This window comes from Anolis carolinensis, chromosome 2, assembly GCF_035594765.1.
Source record: "Anolis carolinensis isolate JA03-04 chromosome 2, rAnoCar3.1.pri, whole genome shotgun sequence".
In the NCBI taxonomy this organism is placed as follows: domain Eukaryota; kingdom Metazoa; phylum Chordata; class Lepidosauria; order Squamata; family Dactyloidae; genus Anolis; species Anolis carolinensis.
The window spans coordinates 218,715,727-218,732,126 of NC_085842.1; the positions used below are offsets into that span (position 1 = coordinate 218,715,727).

At 40.5% G+C, this 16,400-nt stretch overlaps 1 protein-coding gene across 3 annotated transcripts in view; it reads right to left on the minus strand.

Moving 5' to 3' along the window:
* The window catches only part of casr (calcium sensing receptor), a 70,865-nt gene that overhangs the window by 35,032 nt on the left and 19,433 nt on the right, over positions 1-16,400 (minus strand). For all 3 annotated transcript variants that reach the window (XM_008115268.3, XM_062971797.1, XM_062971798.1), the window contains one exon: positions 9,786-10,215. In XM_008115268.3, the coding sequence (XP_008113475.2) occupies positions 9,786-9,970 (185 nt within the window). In that variant the 5' untranslated portion in view covers positions 9,971-10,215. The remainder of the gene's footprint in view (positions 1-9,785; positions 10,216-16,400) is intronic.

Sequence of the window (16,400 nt, forward strand, 5' to 3'; positions counted from 1 at the left end):
TGTTGTGTTATTCACCAGAATTGGCTATAGCTCATTGATTATGCATTTGTGTGGTCTCAGCTGGAGAGTGCATCACAGAATGTTTGCTTCCAGTCAATTATTATATATTATTATGATATTTATTTATATCCCGCTTTTATCTATTGATTGGGACACGGGTTCTCATAACAATAAAAGACAATACCATTTAAAATCCATGGCATACAAATATTAAAATAGAATTAAATACAGAATCATAGAATCATAGAGTTGGAAGTGATCACATGGGCTATCCAGTCCAATCCCATACCATGCAGGAAATGCGCAATCGAAGCACCCCTGACAGATGGCTATCCATCCTCTGTTTAAAAGCCACCAAAGGAGCCTCCACTACACTCCTAGACAGTGAGTTCCACTGTTGTACAGCTCTTAGAGTAGGTTCTTCCTAATGTTTCGTTGGAATCTTCTTTGCTATATTTTCAATCTATTGCTCCGAGTCCTAGTCTCCAGGGCGGCAAAAAACATGCCTTCTCCCTCTTTCATATATTTATACATGGCTATCATGTCTCCTCTCAACCTTCTATTCTGCAGGCTAAACATACCCAGCTCTTCAAGATGCTCCTCATAGGGAATGGTCTCCAGATCTTAGATCATTTTAGTCGCCCTCCTCTAGACACATTCAGAAATCAATTGAAATAATTTAAATCACTTGAAAAGGGTTAAAATAATCAAGTACCCTATAGCAGCTTTTCCCGACACACTCTTTAAAAGTTCTTCTTTGAAGGCCTTCCTGAATATAAAGGTTTAGTCTGTCACTGGAAGGATAACAGGAAAAGGGCCATTATATCTTCCCCGGAAAAGGAGTTCCAGAGTCAAGGAGCTATCATTGAGAAGGCCCTCTCTCGCATGCCACCAACTGTGCTTGTGATGGTGCTGAGACTGAGAGAAGGGCCTGCCTAAGAATCCCAGGGCCCAGGTTAATTTGTACAGGAGACGGGATTTGCTATATAGCCTGTACCTGAGCCACGTAGGATGTTATAGGCCATAACCAGAACTGTGAATTTTGCCCAGAAACAAATTGGCAGCCAGTGGAACTGTTGTAACTCTCTCTGTGTGTGCTCCATGTAGTCCGCCCCACTCCTGACTGACCAGGAGAACCTCTGTCTTGTCTAGTTTCAATCTGTTTGCCCTCATCTGGTCCATTATAGCTGCCAGGCATTGCTTTAGTGCAGGAACATCTTCCTTAGAATTAGGTTAAAAGGAGTAGTAGAGCTGAGCACCATCTGCATACTAGTGTCACCTAACCCCAAAACTCTGGACAATCTCTTCCAATAGTATCACATAGATATTAAAAAGCATAGGGAACAAAACAGAGCCCCAAGGGGCTCCTCAACCTCTCCTACCACACCTCACCAAAGAATCTTCAAGTAGATGGTGGCTGATGGTAGGTGGGCAGAAAGAGACCTGGAAATTTGGGTCCATGTGTTCATGAAACCTGCTATTACCAAAGTTGCCACCACTCCCTGGGCAGCAAAAGAGAGAACATTGGCACTAACAACCAACCTCAATGTCCGAATCTAGATGTTGCATTCTAGCACTGAAACAACTTTTCACTAGCACCACACCGGAGTCCAGTAGTACTATCTACAAAGGTTTATTAAAGAAAGCATGTACAAAGGGGAAAGGGGGCATTTCCCAAAAGGGCAGAAGAAAAGAAAATACAAAATAGCAGTAATCCAGAAATGCCTAAGTACATAAAGTCAAGAGAGCCAAATTCCATAGCAGTCATTCGAACATAAATCCATAAGCATGAAAACAGGACAATGTAATATTTCAGAAGGCCATTTCGTTCTTGTTGGCTGCATCACTGTAGACTGAATGATCTCACTTTAAATGCCATAATATAATGCTATGAAATCATGGGAGCTGTAGTTTGGTGAGGCACACATCCTATTTGGCAGAGAAGTCTAAAGAGCTTGCAAAACTATAACTCCCATGATTCCATAGCATTAAGCCATGGAAATTGATGTGGTGTGGTGTCTACAGTGTAAATGCACCCATTGTTGTGTGTCTTCAAGTTGCTTCTGACTCATGGTGACCCTATCATATATTAAAGAGCACGTCTTTCCCCAGGTCACCCAATGGTCTTCTGTGGCCAAGCAAGGATTTATAATCCTCTGCTCAAACCATCACACCATGCTGGCTCATTAAGTTTATAGGTAGGGTCAAAACTGATCTATATCAGTGTCACAACATGTGTGGAGGAAGACAGGAGTGACCAGTCTGGCAGGGGAAATGAAAGCAAAAAGGATCATTTTGCAAAACTAAGGGAAATAGGCCAGAAGTTTGAATACTGACAAAAAGCTTAGAGAACTTACTACATCTTTTTGAACAGGAATTATTCAATGCACAGGTAAACCAGGGGTGTTTAATTCCTCCGGTTTGGGGACCACACAACATGTGCCACCAGGTCTAAAAGAACTGCTTCCCCCATGTTTCCATATGAATTGCGTTTTTAAAAAATAAAACTTCTCTGCACCCTCTATGATATCATTTTGCCACATTGAGGTGGAATGAGGAATGTGTCTGTTTTAGGTTCAGAAGACCATATTGCCCATAAAGATGAAAATACCTTCCTCAGCCTAGGAAGATTCTAGGGATACCTTGGAATGAAACTGGGGCAGGCTCCAGCACCTTCCTTGGCTGGGTAGAAATGGCAATTCTACATATGTTGTTTGTTACCTGGTTGTGTGACAAACAACACTGAGTGAAATTCCTGTTCCTATTTAGCCACTGAAGGCAAAGGAGCCCCTACAGTTGTAACTTTGGCACCTTAAGCCAGTCCGCACAACATGGTGAAACTTTCCCCATACCTTTTGTAAGGGGTGGGGGATTTGGTGGGGATTGAGATTGAGTTGACATGGGGTGAACTCATAAGAGAGATTCAGAGATTTATGCCACATAGCTAATAGGTTTAAACACAGAGTGTATACATTTTGGGACTTTCCCCAAGGGTAAACACTTTTAAACAGATAACAGTGTGACAACCCAGCTTACCCTTATTATCAATTTACTGTTTCAAATTCTTCCCTACAGTGGCCAGGGGGGCTGCTTAGCCTTCTGCCTGAAACTGATGGTTAAAGGTTGAGCATCCAAGATGTACTAGCTTTGTTTGCGCTGTTGATGTTGCTGTTATTCTTGTTTTTAAACCACAACCGAGCATCTGACTGTAAGAGCTCTGCCTCAGAGTGTGGTGGAAGCTCCTTCCTTGGAAGTTTTTAAACAGAGGCTGGATGGCCATCTGTCAGGGGTACTTTTATGGTGCTTTTCCTGCATGGCAGGGGGTTGGACTAGATGGCCCATGTAGTCTCTTCCAACTCTTATTATTTTATGATTATTCGAGGAGAGAACTAAGGAGAAAGAATTCATTCAAATCAGAGGCTGTTCTCTCTACACACAGTCATCCTACCTATCAAAATAGGGTCAAAATAGCCAATCTAATATACAGTATTTTACCCAATGATTTTTTTACTGTTTTAATTGCTGTTTTTACATTGTGATATTGCATTGTAATCTCTTTTGTGAATTTGTGGTGATAAGCAATTAATAGATGACAGAAACACACAAAACCGTCTATGAGCATGACGTTACAGTATTTCCACCTTATATAATAATGATGATGATGATGATGATGATGATGATGATGATGATGGTGATGATGATGCCCTGGCAGAATATGTAAAACAAAGTGAAGAACCTGCTTTGATTGAAGTCAAAAATCAGAAACTCCTGAAAGCACAGCAGGCAAAAAACCAGTACAAGAAAATCACACTACAAACTAGAGCTGACAGCTGGCACAACAAAACATTGCATGGAAAGTTCCTTGAAAAAATTGAAGGAAAAGCTGATAAGGAGAAGACCTGGCTATGGCTCATGAATGGGACACTGAAGAAGGAGACAGAAGGCCTGATACTTGCAGCTTAGGAGCAAGCCATCAGAACAAATGCAATTAAGGCCAAGATCGAAAAATCAGCTGATGACCCAAAATGCAGACTGTGCAAGGAAACCAATGAAACCATTGATCATATCCTCAGCTGCTGTAAGAAAATCGCACAGACAGATTACAAACAGAGGCACAACTATGTGGCCCAAATGATTCATTGGAACATATGCCTCAAGTACCACCTCCCAGCAGTAAAGAACTGGTGGGATCACAAACCTGCAAAAGTATTGGAAAATGAGCACGCAAAGATACTGTGGGACCAGTCAGCAAGGAGACCCTTGCTCCTTTGCCAGCCACATGCAGTTCCCTTTGGGAATGGCACGAGGCTGGCGAAGGGGTTGGGATTTCCCTTGCTGATCAGCCCTTCCTCTGTCTGCCTCTCTGGTCAGACAGGCAAAGTCAATTGAAATTGAACTGTTTTATTGTTCAGCGTCACTCAATACTGCTGACAGAATAAAAGTCTGTCTGCATCTTTCTCTGAGGCAGAGAGTGTCTGAAAGAGCACGACCCACTCAAGACAGCCCTTTGGAAATAATTGCCGTATATAGTATAAGCGACCCGAATGTAAGTCAAGGCACCTAATTTTAACCACAAAAAAACTTGGAAAACTTATTGACTCAAGTATAAGCCAAGGCTGGGAAATGCAGCAGCTACTGGTAAATTTCAAAATAAAAATAGATACCAATAAAATTATACTGCGGCATCAGTAGGTTAAATGTTTTTGAATATTTACTATATTTCAAAGAAAAACAGTAAACTAGCTCTGTAAGTGGAAAAGCAGGGTCAACAAAACAATATGGTATCAATAATAACTTTATAATAATAATAACAATAATAAAACTTCATTTGTATCCCGCCTTATCTCCCCATGGGGACTTAGGCCAACTTCTAACAGTAATATACAAACATTCAATGACTATATAAACAATGCAGAACTATATATAGATTTATCATTATATATACTAATTTCACATATGCTTTTTCCCCCTGAAACGTTTGTAAATCTTCTCTCTCTATATATAAGTGCATATTCCCTCCTGCAATATTTGCAAGTCCCATATATCTATGTTTATATCTATCTAGACATCTCTCTGTGTGTGCTGGTGTGCGCGCGCGCGCATTTCCACCCTGTAATATTTTTAAGCCTGATATATCTATATTCATATATATCTATTTTGACATCTCTCTCTTTATATAGATAATTATATCTATGTAGGATATGCAGTCACTTGCAAACATGTGAAGGGAAAATTCATATATAAAAATAATGTATACATACAGATACAGATATACAGGTATTGTATATGGAAATCTCTAGATGTCTATATGTATGTAGGATTTGCAAAGACCTACAAACATATGAGGGGAAAATTCATATATAGATAGATAGATACGGATATATAGGTATATAGGGATTGCAAAGACTTGCAAGGGGAAATGCCTATATATCTGTAGGAGAGACTGAGAAATATTTCAGGGGAAAACACTTTTATAAGATTAATGGATATATGTATTTTCTTCTTCCTGACTTGCAAGGCCTCACTCCCCCTCCTTTCCCTTTTCAAAACATTCCCTTGGTTAAGAGCAAGGGAGGCTTTGGAAAAGTAAACACACTGATAAGGGAGAAAACTATATCATATATTGCAAGCTATGTCCTCAAGGCTCCATGCAGGCTTGACCTTAACCTCATTATAAGCCAAGGGAGGCTTTTTCAGCTCAAAAAAAAAGGACTGAAAAAAACTCGGCTTATCTTCAAGTATATACAGTAGCTTATGTACCTGGTGTTTTCTGTTTATGCATTTTCTAATCCTAATTATTAAACATTCTCATTGCTAACATTATAATTATATGATTGCTAGGCGGTACAAGCTTGAATCCATTTTTCAGATTTTTCTTACTGTTTATATTTAGTTAATTAGCAAAATATTTTTTGCATTAATATGATTTCATAATAAATAAAAAATCTTGCACAATCAGAATAATGAATTAATATGAATTGAAACTTTCTTTCTAATAATATGGTTTATTTGCACAGCTTTACCTGGAAAATGAGGTGCTAAAAACCTATCTGCAGCCCAAAGAGCTTCACCTATTTTAATTTAGGCCCCTTACTACTGACATGTTGTGCAGTCCTGTTCTAGATGAAAGGCTCATAGAAAAATGTATCTTCTACATTCAGGGCATTTTTACTTCTTCTTTCTACCCCATACATTTTTTAATTATAATAATTATGCAAGAAATCAAATGTTTAAAATGGGAATGAAAACATAAGAGCAGAATTTGATTAAATAATTCATCTCCTTCAACCGTCCTGATTAATCCTGTTATCCCACTTTTCAGCTGCTTTTTAAATATCCCAGTTTATCTCTCCTACTCCAACTTTCCCTCTTTTTTCACATCATACTTCAACTCCAGCAAGCAGTTCAATGAGCAAAAGTAGTTTGCCCTCAATTAACAGTGTGTTGTCCTTTGCTACAAGTGAAAGCAAGCTGCTCCAGTTTCTCCTAACTTAGGTTAATCATTTTTTTTCATCTTGGCTAGACTCACATGCTTCTGGGCTACACGTGTCCCAGGTTTCACCTGTGAAATATATGGTAGATACAGGAATAGTTATAGATTTGCACTACAAGATAATGCAAAGATCCTGTAACTGTAAAATTAAACTGAAGTCACAGGAGAAGCATCACCACATCCACATTCCTCAGGGACATATCCTACTGTATTCCATCTTTGCACTCTATACAAGCAGAGTCGCAATGCTAATTCTGCTCCTTCTCTCCTTAGCAAAAATAAACAAACAAACACAAATATACGTGCATTACAGGGGTATAATGACATTATTTGGAATCTTGTTAAAATTGTATGAAGAACATTGCCCTAAATTCTGAAAGGCCCTAAATTCTTCAAAAGGATCAAGGCTTTGCTAAGGACCTCATCACATTGAAGTCCTGAATCCAGGGCATCCATAGGGCAGTGGGGCAAATCTGGCATGCAATGTGGGAACCTGTCATCCCGCATCACCTGCATCTTCCCCATCCCATGGGGGGAAGCATCACCACACGGCTCAATGAGAAAACGGGAAACCACTCATGTTCTCAGGGCTCCACTGTAGGATGATTTCAGCATGGACCCAGGACAGAGCCCTGTCGGAAGTAGCCCCATGTCATGTGATGGGCTCCATTCGGTTTCATCCTGGCTCCATGTGAAAATCATCCTACGATAGAGCCAAGACCATGTGTGATGAGATCATAAGTAGTTCACAAAAACACCTTTGTTAGATTAACCCTAAAGCTGTAAGATATGCCACACTAGATTTTGAAATACACTTGCTTCTTTCACAGGTAAAGATGGCAAAAATAATCTAGGGAAAGAAAAGTGATGGTATCAGAGTCACTGGTCTGCATCTTGCTTGAAATGTTTGCTTTAATACTATTTTAATGTGGTCTTGAGTGATAGTTAACGCAGATAAAGGTTTCGGCTCTTATTGGCTCACGTGGGGAGATGGATAAAGGCAGTTAAAGAAATGCAAGAAAATTTACCCTCCATTAGCATCACAAAAATAAATTGTATTGAGATATGGACCAGTATTTATCATTTTGCAGCCAAAAGTAACTTTGTGGGTCTCTTACATTCCTTATGCTGTCAGGACAGGATATTATTTAGCTTGTCAATTAAAATCAATTTCAGATTTACTTGATGCTTTAAAAAAACACCCAAAACAGTGGAAACTGAATCCCCATTTGCCAAGAAAAAAAACAATGGAAAGTGATGCCCTCCAGAACAGGATTCCTTGAATAGCAGACTTCCTAATTCCATTTCACAATTCCCTGAGGGAGATCAGGAGAAGCTTCTTAAGAGGAATGCAATTACAGTAGAGTCTCACTTATCCAACATTCGTTTATCCAACGCAGTCCGCCTCCCACCTGGATCCACATCTCTTTCTCTAGGCCGCAAGGACTGAATGTTTTACAGATTTAATTTTTGACAATGTTGTTACTGTAAGTTCATGTTATGGAATTCTATCTTTATTTGTAGTCAATTTGTTAACAGTCAATGCTTTTGGTGATAAATTTGGAAACACAGTAATTACTACATAATGTTTCCGTGTATTGAACTGCTTTTTCTGTTGATTTGTTGTAAAACATAAGTGCTTAATTTGTAAAACCATAACATAATTTGATGTTTAATAGACTTTTCCTTAATCCCTCCTTATTATCCAACATTTTCGCTTATCCAATGTTCTGCTGGCCTGTTTATGTTGGATAAGTGAGACTCTACTGTATTGATTTCCTTTCAGTGTGGTAACATACTGGAGGTTTATGATGCTTTTATAAAGTCTGCTTCTAGTAAAGATGTCAGGGAGCATAGTTGATGAAAGATGCATCATAACCTGCTACACCACATCCTCAAAAAAGTTAGTTCCGTACTAGACAATGCAATTTCTTCATAGAATTCTCATCAGTCCTTTCCAGAGCTACGAAAAGTTACTTTTAAAGACTACAAACAGAATTTGCTGGATTTTAAATATGTAAGAAGGGTCTGAGTTGAAGCAGCAGCTGTGTCATGCTGTCCAAGAAACCACTATAAATAAATCACTTTTACTATGCTAATAGATTTGTTTCCTTGTAAGCATCACCTCATAGTGAATAAAGTGGTTAAGGTGGAACAGTGGATAAAGCTGATAACAGAACTCAACATGGGCAGGAGCAGTCAGAAGGTGTGGGGGCTGTTAAGATGGTTGAGCAATGACCCTCACAAACAAATACCCATGGCAACATAAAGGCAGATCAGATAGCGCATCAACTTCTGAAGAATGGAAAACCCATTCTTTCCACCAAAGTAGAAAGGAAACCAATAGTCAGACAACCAGATAATTAGAACAATAACCTTCATGAACCTTTTACATCTACTGAATTGGACATGGCTCTCAATAAATGTAAAAATGGCAAAGCAGCTGGCCTGGATAATCTACGGATGGAACAAATTAAGAACTTTGGCCCAAAAGCAAGATGCTGGTAAGTCTGAGATCATTTTACACTTTCTCCCCCTATACATATTGACTTTTTGTTTGAATTCCTCTTTGGAAATTTCTTCTTTTTTCCACTTCTTGTACATGCCCCTTTTAAATCTTAGCTTAGTTTAAAGTACCTTAGACATCCATACTGGTTTCTTTAGGCACCTTCTATTTTTTCTCATTGGAATTTCCCTTGGAATGGTTCCAAAGGTACACAAGGCAAGCCAGCAATTCCAACTCCATAGCAGACAACACAACTGTAACGGGAGAGGTGGCTCTTGTGATAAAAGGACCTTGGAAGGCTTCTGCCAACTAGACAATTGGCTTGAGCCAATTCCAGGGGCTAGATACATTGCTTTGACACACCAAAAATAATGTAAAACACTTTAAATCCTCATTGCTTTAGATACCATGTTGTTTGATATGATACATGGAGTATTACCTTCAAATCACAGATATATACAATTTTGGGTTATCAGTGGTTCTCAACCTGGGGTCCCAGTTTACCAGCTGTTAGGATTTCTGGGAGTTGAAGGCCAAAAACATCTGGGGACCCCAGGTTGAGAACCACTGGGTTAGATGAACCAACAGTCAAACTTGATATAGCACAACATCATACATTCATGGATAGGCAGGACTTGTGACCACAGTGGGAAATGATCTTTAAAAAACCAACAGGACAAATTCTTGATTATTTATAAATACTGCACTCAGTTCCACTTGATATAGATGGGAACTATGTTTATGGGCATTCCTGAGCATACATTACATATTTTTGCGTAAGCTTACCTTATGCACTCTACAGATTCTGGCCGAGACTTCAGATCCTGGTGTTTAGCAGCTACTCCAAAATGAATGGGAAATAGTCCACCGAGAATAATATCTCCTTTCTTTTGTGCCCTTTGATTTGGTCCATAGGCAGAGGTATTCCAAGTAAACGCGAAGAAAAGCAAATAAAAACTATAAAAAGTCATTGTTCCTCCTTTTCACAAAGGGATTATCTTGCAAACTTCAAAATGTAAGAAGTATAAATGTAATAAATTCCAACAACCTGTTTCTTTTTGGAACAGTGCACATGGTGGATTTGGCAGACATGACTAATTTATGGTAATCCACTAGCTGTAGTTATCCATCTCACCAGTTACACTTGGCAAAGTCCAGCATCTCCTTACTTCTTGAGGAGCACTACAGTGTTAGACGGAATCCATTTTAAGTTTGCCTAAAACAGAACAGATGTGAAAGAATCAGCTCAGGTGCACAAAGAAATAATGTTGAACTTTCAAAGGAATAGCCTCTCTCCCCTCCTCAAAATGCATTATTAATCTTCTATTCCTCATGACTATGTAGCACATTAACTTTAAACATTAAGGATCTTTATACCTCTCCACAGATGCACATTTAAAGTCAGGCTACTAAACATTTATTTTGATTTTTTCCATTTATTAAAAACATTTATATATTGCTCACCAGGATCCGTACGGTGTTCCACAACAGATAAAAACATTTAAAAGATTAAACATATAGATACAAATGTTAAAAAACACTCATCATAAACAAAGGCAGACAATGTCAAGTACCAAAGACTAGCTGGAACAACACTGTTTTAGCTGCCTGCACGGAAGAGATGGAACCAGCTAAACATCTTTTGGCAGGAAATTCTACAGTCAGGGTGCAGCTAGAGAGAAGGTCCTGCCATGGGAACACCAACTTAGTCTTATCAGATGCTGAGATATGCAACACTGAGGATCTCTTATTTAGGGCAGGCTCATGTGAAATAAGGCATTCTTTCAAATATCCTTGAACAAAGCATTTAAAAAGGTTTTGCAGGTTAAAATCAGCATAATGAGTTACAATCAAAGGTAAAATGGAAAGCAGTGCAGTTCTTGTAAGATTAGTGGTTATGTGGTCTTTGAGTACATTATACACCCTGCAATAGTAGGGATGCTGTATTAGTTGCAGCTTCTGAACAGGGCAGTATAACAACAACAACAACAACAACAGCAACTTTATTTTTCTATTCCGCCTCCATCTCCCCGCAGGGACATGGGGTGGCTAACAAGGAGCCAAGCCCAAAGAACAAATAGTGAGCAAGGTAAAATACATATAAAACAGCATCTTCAAACGGATAAGAACGCATTAAGGCCAAAGCAACACAATATAATAACAATTAAAATATTAAGAAATAAAATGATAACATAAAAGACCACAGTTTAGTAACAAAATGAATAAAATGGGAGGACGGTCTAGGCAAAAGTGCAAAGGTATGTATTGTAATACCATTTGGGAGCGTAAATGGACAAAGAATATAGAATATATTAAATAATCTAATCAGGGGGTAACTAAGACCCCATCTACATTTGATGGAGCTTGAAGCTAGCTTCGAACTGTGGTTTTAGACAACAAACGCTCACAAAAGTGCATGAAAGAAAGCCTTTAATGCATATCAGTGTTCTGTGTAATCGCTGTCCAGGCCTCAAACTGGTTCCAGGGTTTCCTATAGAATCATCTGCACAGTGAAACCACTTTCTTCAATGCTGGACTTAAGTGATCAGTGTAGGTGTGTCTTAAGGCATGACAGCACAACACTCCCACACTGAACCAACTGAAGCACAGCAGGTACATTCCTGGCCACTGCAGCTACCTGGCCTTAAAGCAGTCCTAGGTCCAAAAGTATCCTTAAGCTATGAACCTGTGCTTTCAGAGGGAGTACAAGCGCATCCAGAATAGCTGTGATTTCAAATTCCAGGTTAAGCTTCCTCCCGACCAGCAACACTCCTGTCTTGTATGGTTTGATCTTCAGTCTATAAAACCACATCCAATTCTTCTCTGCATGACTCAGGACTTCAACTACCTCCTTGCCAATGGCTGTAAACGACAGCTGGGATCATCAAAAGTTTGACAACACCCAGCCACAACACTCAACATGGCTTCCCCTAGCAGCTACATGTCGATGTTATAAAGCATAGAAGACAGCATTGAATCCTTTGAATATCCATGAAGGCCACAATTCATACCTCTGATCTAGACGTTCTACATTAATCAGTTATTATACTGATTTATAACTTTATCATGTAAAATATGCCAACCATCTCTCATATATAAATAACTAAAATAAACAAATGCCAATGAAACAAATGTCACAGATGTAGCAGCAAGGCAAGTCTACAAAATGTTGTACAGTGTTCCCCCGCTACTTCGCGGTTTGTTTTTTGCGGACTCGCTGTTTTGCCGGTTTTCTGAAGTCTTCTGGAGGTTTTCTGGAAGCCAACAAACATAAGGAAATAACACAAATCTATGTATTAGGGAAAGATAAGAGCATCCCAAAACCAAGCCTGAGCTACCTTTAAAATAAATAAAACGCACCTTGTATAAACAAGCAAAAACATGTTTCTAAAATTAATGTAACTGTAAAGAGACAGTCCATCATTTAGATCAGGGGTCCCCAAACTTTAGGATTTCTCAGCAGTCTTCAATACTGTAGATCATAGTATCCTTCTGGGTCGCCTTGCTGCAATGGGCCTTGGGGGGTACTGTTTTACAGTGGCTCCAGTCCTCCCTTGAGGGCCGTACCCAGAAGATGTTGATAGGGAACAGCTGTTCGGCCCCACAACCGTTGTCTTGTGGAGTCCCACAGGGTTCAGTATTGTCCCCTTTGTTGTTTAACATCTACATGAAGCCACTGGGTGAGATCATCTGGAGTTTTGGAGTTTGGTGTCATCTGTACACGGATGATGTCCAACTCTATCACTCCTTTTCTCCAGCTTCCAAGGAGGCCATCCAAATCCTGAAATAGTGCCCGGCTGCTATGTCGGACTGGATGAGAGTGAACAAATTGATGTCGAATCCAGACAAGACAGAGGTACTCCTGGTCAGTCGTAAGGCCGAACAGGGTATAGGGTTACAGCCTGTGCTGGATGGGGTCGCATTCCCCCTGAAGGCACAGGTTTGCAGTTTGGGAGTCCTCCTGGACTCCTCGCTGAGTCTGGAACTCCAGGTTTCAGCGGTGGCCAGGAGGGCCTTCGCACAACTCAGACCTGTGTACCAACTGCACCTGTACCTTGGGAAGCCTGACTTGGCCACAGTGGTCCACGCTCTTGTTACATCTCGTTTGGACTATTGCAACGCACTCTACGTGGGGTTGCCTTTGAAGACTGTTCGGAAGCTTGAACTAGTCCAACGTTCTGCAGCCAGGTTATTAACTGGAGTGCCATTCAGGGAGCATACAACTCCTCTGTTGAAGCAGCTCCACTGGCTGCCTGTTAGCTTCCACGCATAATTTAAAGTGCTGGCTTTGGCCTACAAAACCTTAAACGGCTCTGGTCCAACTTACCTCTCTGAACGTATCTCCCCCTATGAGCCGTCCCGCAGATTAAGATCTTCGAGTGAGGCCCTGATCTTGGTCCCACAGCCATCACAGGTGCGGTTGGTGGGGACGAGAGACAGGGCTTTTTCGGTGGTGGCTCCATGGCTGTGGAACTCCTTGCCAAGGGAGATTAGGGAAGCCCCCTCACTCATGTCTTTTAGGAAGCAGTTGAAGACCTGGATGTGGGCCCAAGCTTTTGGCCCATTCTAGGATATGGGTTGATCTGATCTGATGTATTCGTTGGATTAATGTGAAGTTGAATACGGACTGGCTCTGACTTTTGGCTCAATTCTACTGGCAATGTTTTACTGTTATAATTTGATATGATATTAGTTTTTAAGTGTGTTTTACAACTGTTGGTTTTTACTACATTTTGTATTATATGTGGCATTTAATTTTGCCATTGTGTAAGCCCCAGTGACGAAGTGTGTTAAAGCACTAAGCTGCTGAACTTGCAGACCGAAAGGTCCCAGGTTCAAATCCTGGGAGCAGAATGAGAACCCGCTGTTGCTCCAGCTTCTGCCAACCTAGCAGTTCGAAAACATGCCAATGTGAGTAGATCAATAGGTACCGCTCTGGCGGGAAGGTAACGGCGCTCCATGCAGTCATGCCAGCCACATGACCTTGGAGGTGTCTACGGACAACGCCGGCTCTTTGGCTTAGAAATGGAGATGAGCACCAAACCCGCAGAGTCAGACATGACTGGACTTAACCTCAGGTGAAATCTTTACCTTAAGACTGCTCTGGGTCCCCCAGGGGAGAAGAGCAGTATAATAAATAAATAAATAAATAAATGTGTCACACCTAGTAAATGGAAACTAATAGAGAACTCCTCTCTGCAGCCAGACAAGCTATATTCCTGCACACAGCGGACCAAGAATGACTGGGGTGGCAGGTCAGAAGTACCTGTAATCCCAGAGCCCCATGCAAATTAATCCACAGCCCTGAGAAGAAAAGAGCACAGGTCAAGAAGCAGGCACAATGCAGCAGCGCGGTGTCGTTGATGATCCTCACTGCAGCAAGTACCAACTGTGGTTTCAGCTGGGACTACTGTTCCTGGGATTGTCACTAACCGACAGTAATGATGTCAGCCCTGCTGAACACTGAAAGTCCCTGAAAACTATTTTGCCTCAGAATAAGAAAAAGGTAAAATTCCTCTTCTCCCTGTGAAGGTGATCTTTCTGCACAAGCTGGAATGCACAAACATCCAGGGTCACCCTCCAGTGAACACAAGCCAGCTCACCGCCCTGCCAAGTCCACAGCAGTACACGCTCCATCTCCGGGACGACGGTGTGACTTTTGGAGGCTCTATGCCTCATTTAGCTCTGGTAATGGCCTAATTGGGCTGGAAAAATGCAGGGACAGGTGTGTGATTAAAAACCAGCTTTGTGGTACCTATGTAAACCATCGGAAAGAAAGAGAGGAAAGTTTTTGGAGGGGGGGAATCTACTTGCAATATATATTTCAAGGTGCATCTTTTTTGTTTTTGATTATGGGCGTGCTGCCTATAACATAGATATTGTCACTAAAAGTACACAGAAATGTCAATGCTAAACACACATCATTCTTGTAAAGTTTTATGCAACCTTCATTTACTGATTTCTTTTTAAAGCCAGACCCACCACATTCCCAACTAAATGACTTCAGCTCTGTGCACCAACTGCAATTATTGTAAATAGATTATCTAAGCTGCTAGGGAAGAAAGAGACATCAGGAAAATTGAGTGACGAGGTACTGCCATTCATTCAAAACTCATTCATTTCGCTGGGTAGAGCTCTTGAATGCAGGTTTCACGGTTTGTTTCTTTACAACTTTTTAAAAAACATACAACAGAATGAAAGTGTTTTCAGCTCTGGATTAATGAGCAATTATCAATCAAGTACCTTTGTTAACATGAGAACATAAAAAAGAAAGGAAAGCAAGAAGAAAAAGAAAAACAAATACCAAAATCATGTTTGCAGATGGAATGGTTCTAACTTCCTCACTTTCTCTGGCCCCATCTAAATTGCATTATATGTGTTTACACTGACCATATAATGCAGTTTGAAACTGCATTATATGGCAATGTAGATGGAGCCTGTGTCTCCAGTTAAAGAACACAGTTATCTGATCAAGAAACCTGTCATGTTGAAAATGTGTAGTTTTTTGTATCCATTTTTTATTGTTCTAGTAACAGTATTGCCACAATAAAGGCTAGAATTTGCAAGTCAAGTTCAGTCCATCACATATCTGTACCTCTCTTTTCTTTCAAGCCAAACCAAAACACATATCTTCATTCTTTCTTCATATGCCTTGTTTGTTAATCAAGAGTTACGGTAGACTCTTAGGGCCCTTCCAGACAGGCCCTATATCCCAGGATCTGATCCCAGGTTTCCTATTTATCCCAGATTATCTGGCAGTGTGTACTCATAATCCAGTTTAAAGCAGAAAACCTGGGATCAGATCCTGGGATTTAGGGCCTGTCTGGAAGGGCCTCAGTTCATTGGCATCTCTGGGAATTGACAGATGCCGGATAAATGAAGTTTTTGTTTCTCTGAGAGTTACTACTAAATATACGCCTAACTACACCCTATACTATACTGTACCATATTATAAACTCTATACTGACGTGATAAAAAGGTAAAGGTTTCCCCTGACGTTAAGTCCAGTTGTGACCGACTCTGGGAGTTGGTGCTCATCTCCATTTCTAAGCCGAAGAGCCGCCGTTGTCCATAGACACCTCCAAGGTCATGTGGCTGGCATGACTACATGGAGCACCGTTACCTTCCCTCCGGAGTGGTATCTATTGATCTACTCACATTTGCATGTTTTCGAACTGCTAGGTTGGCAGGAGCTGGGGCTAACAGCGGGTTCTCATTCCACTCCCGGGATTTGAACCTGGGACCTTTTGGTCCGCAAGTTCAGCCTCTCAGTGCTTTAACACACTGTGCCAACAGGGGCCCTACTGACGTGATATTAATACTTTATTTCACAGATTCTAAGATGTAATAAATGGGACATCAAAAAGGAGAATTGATGGTGTCCTAGAATCACATGGTGTT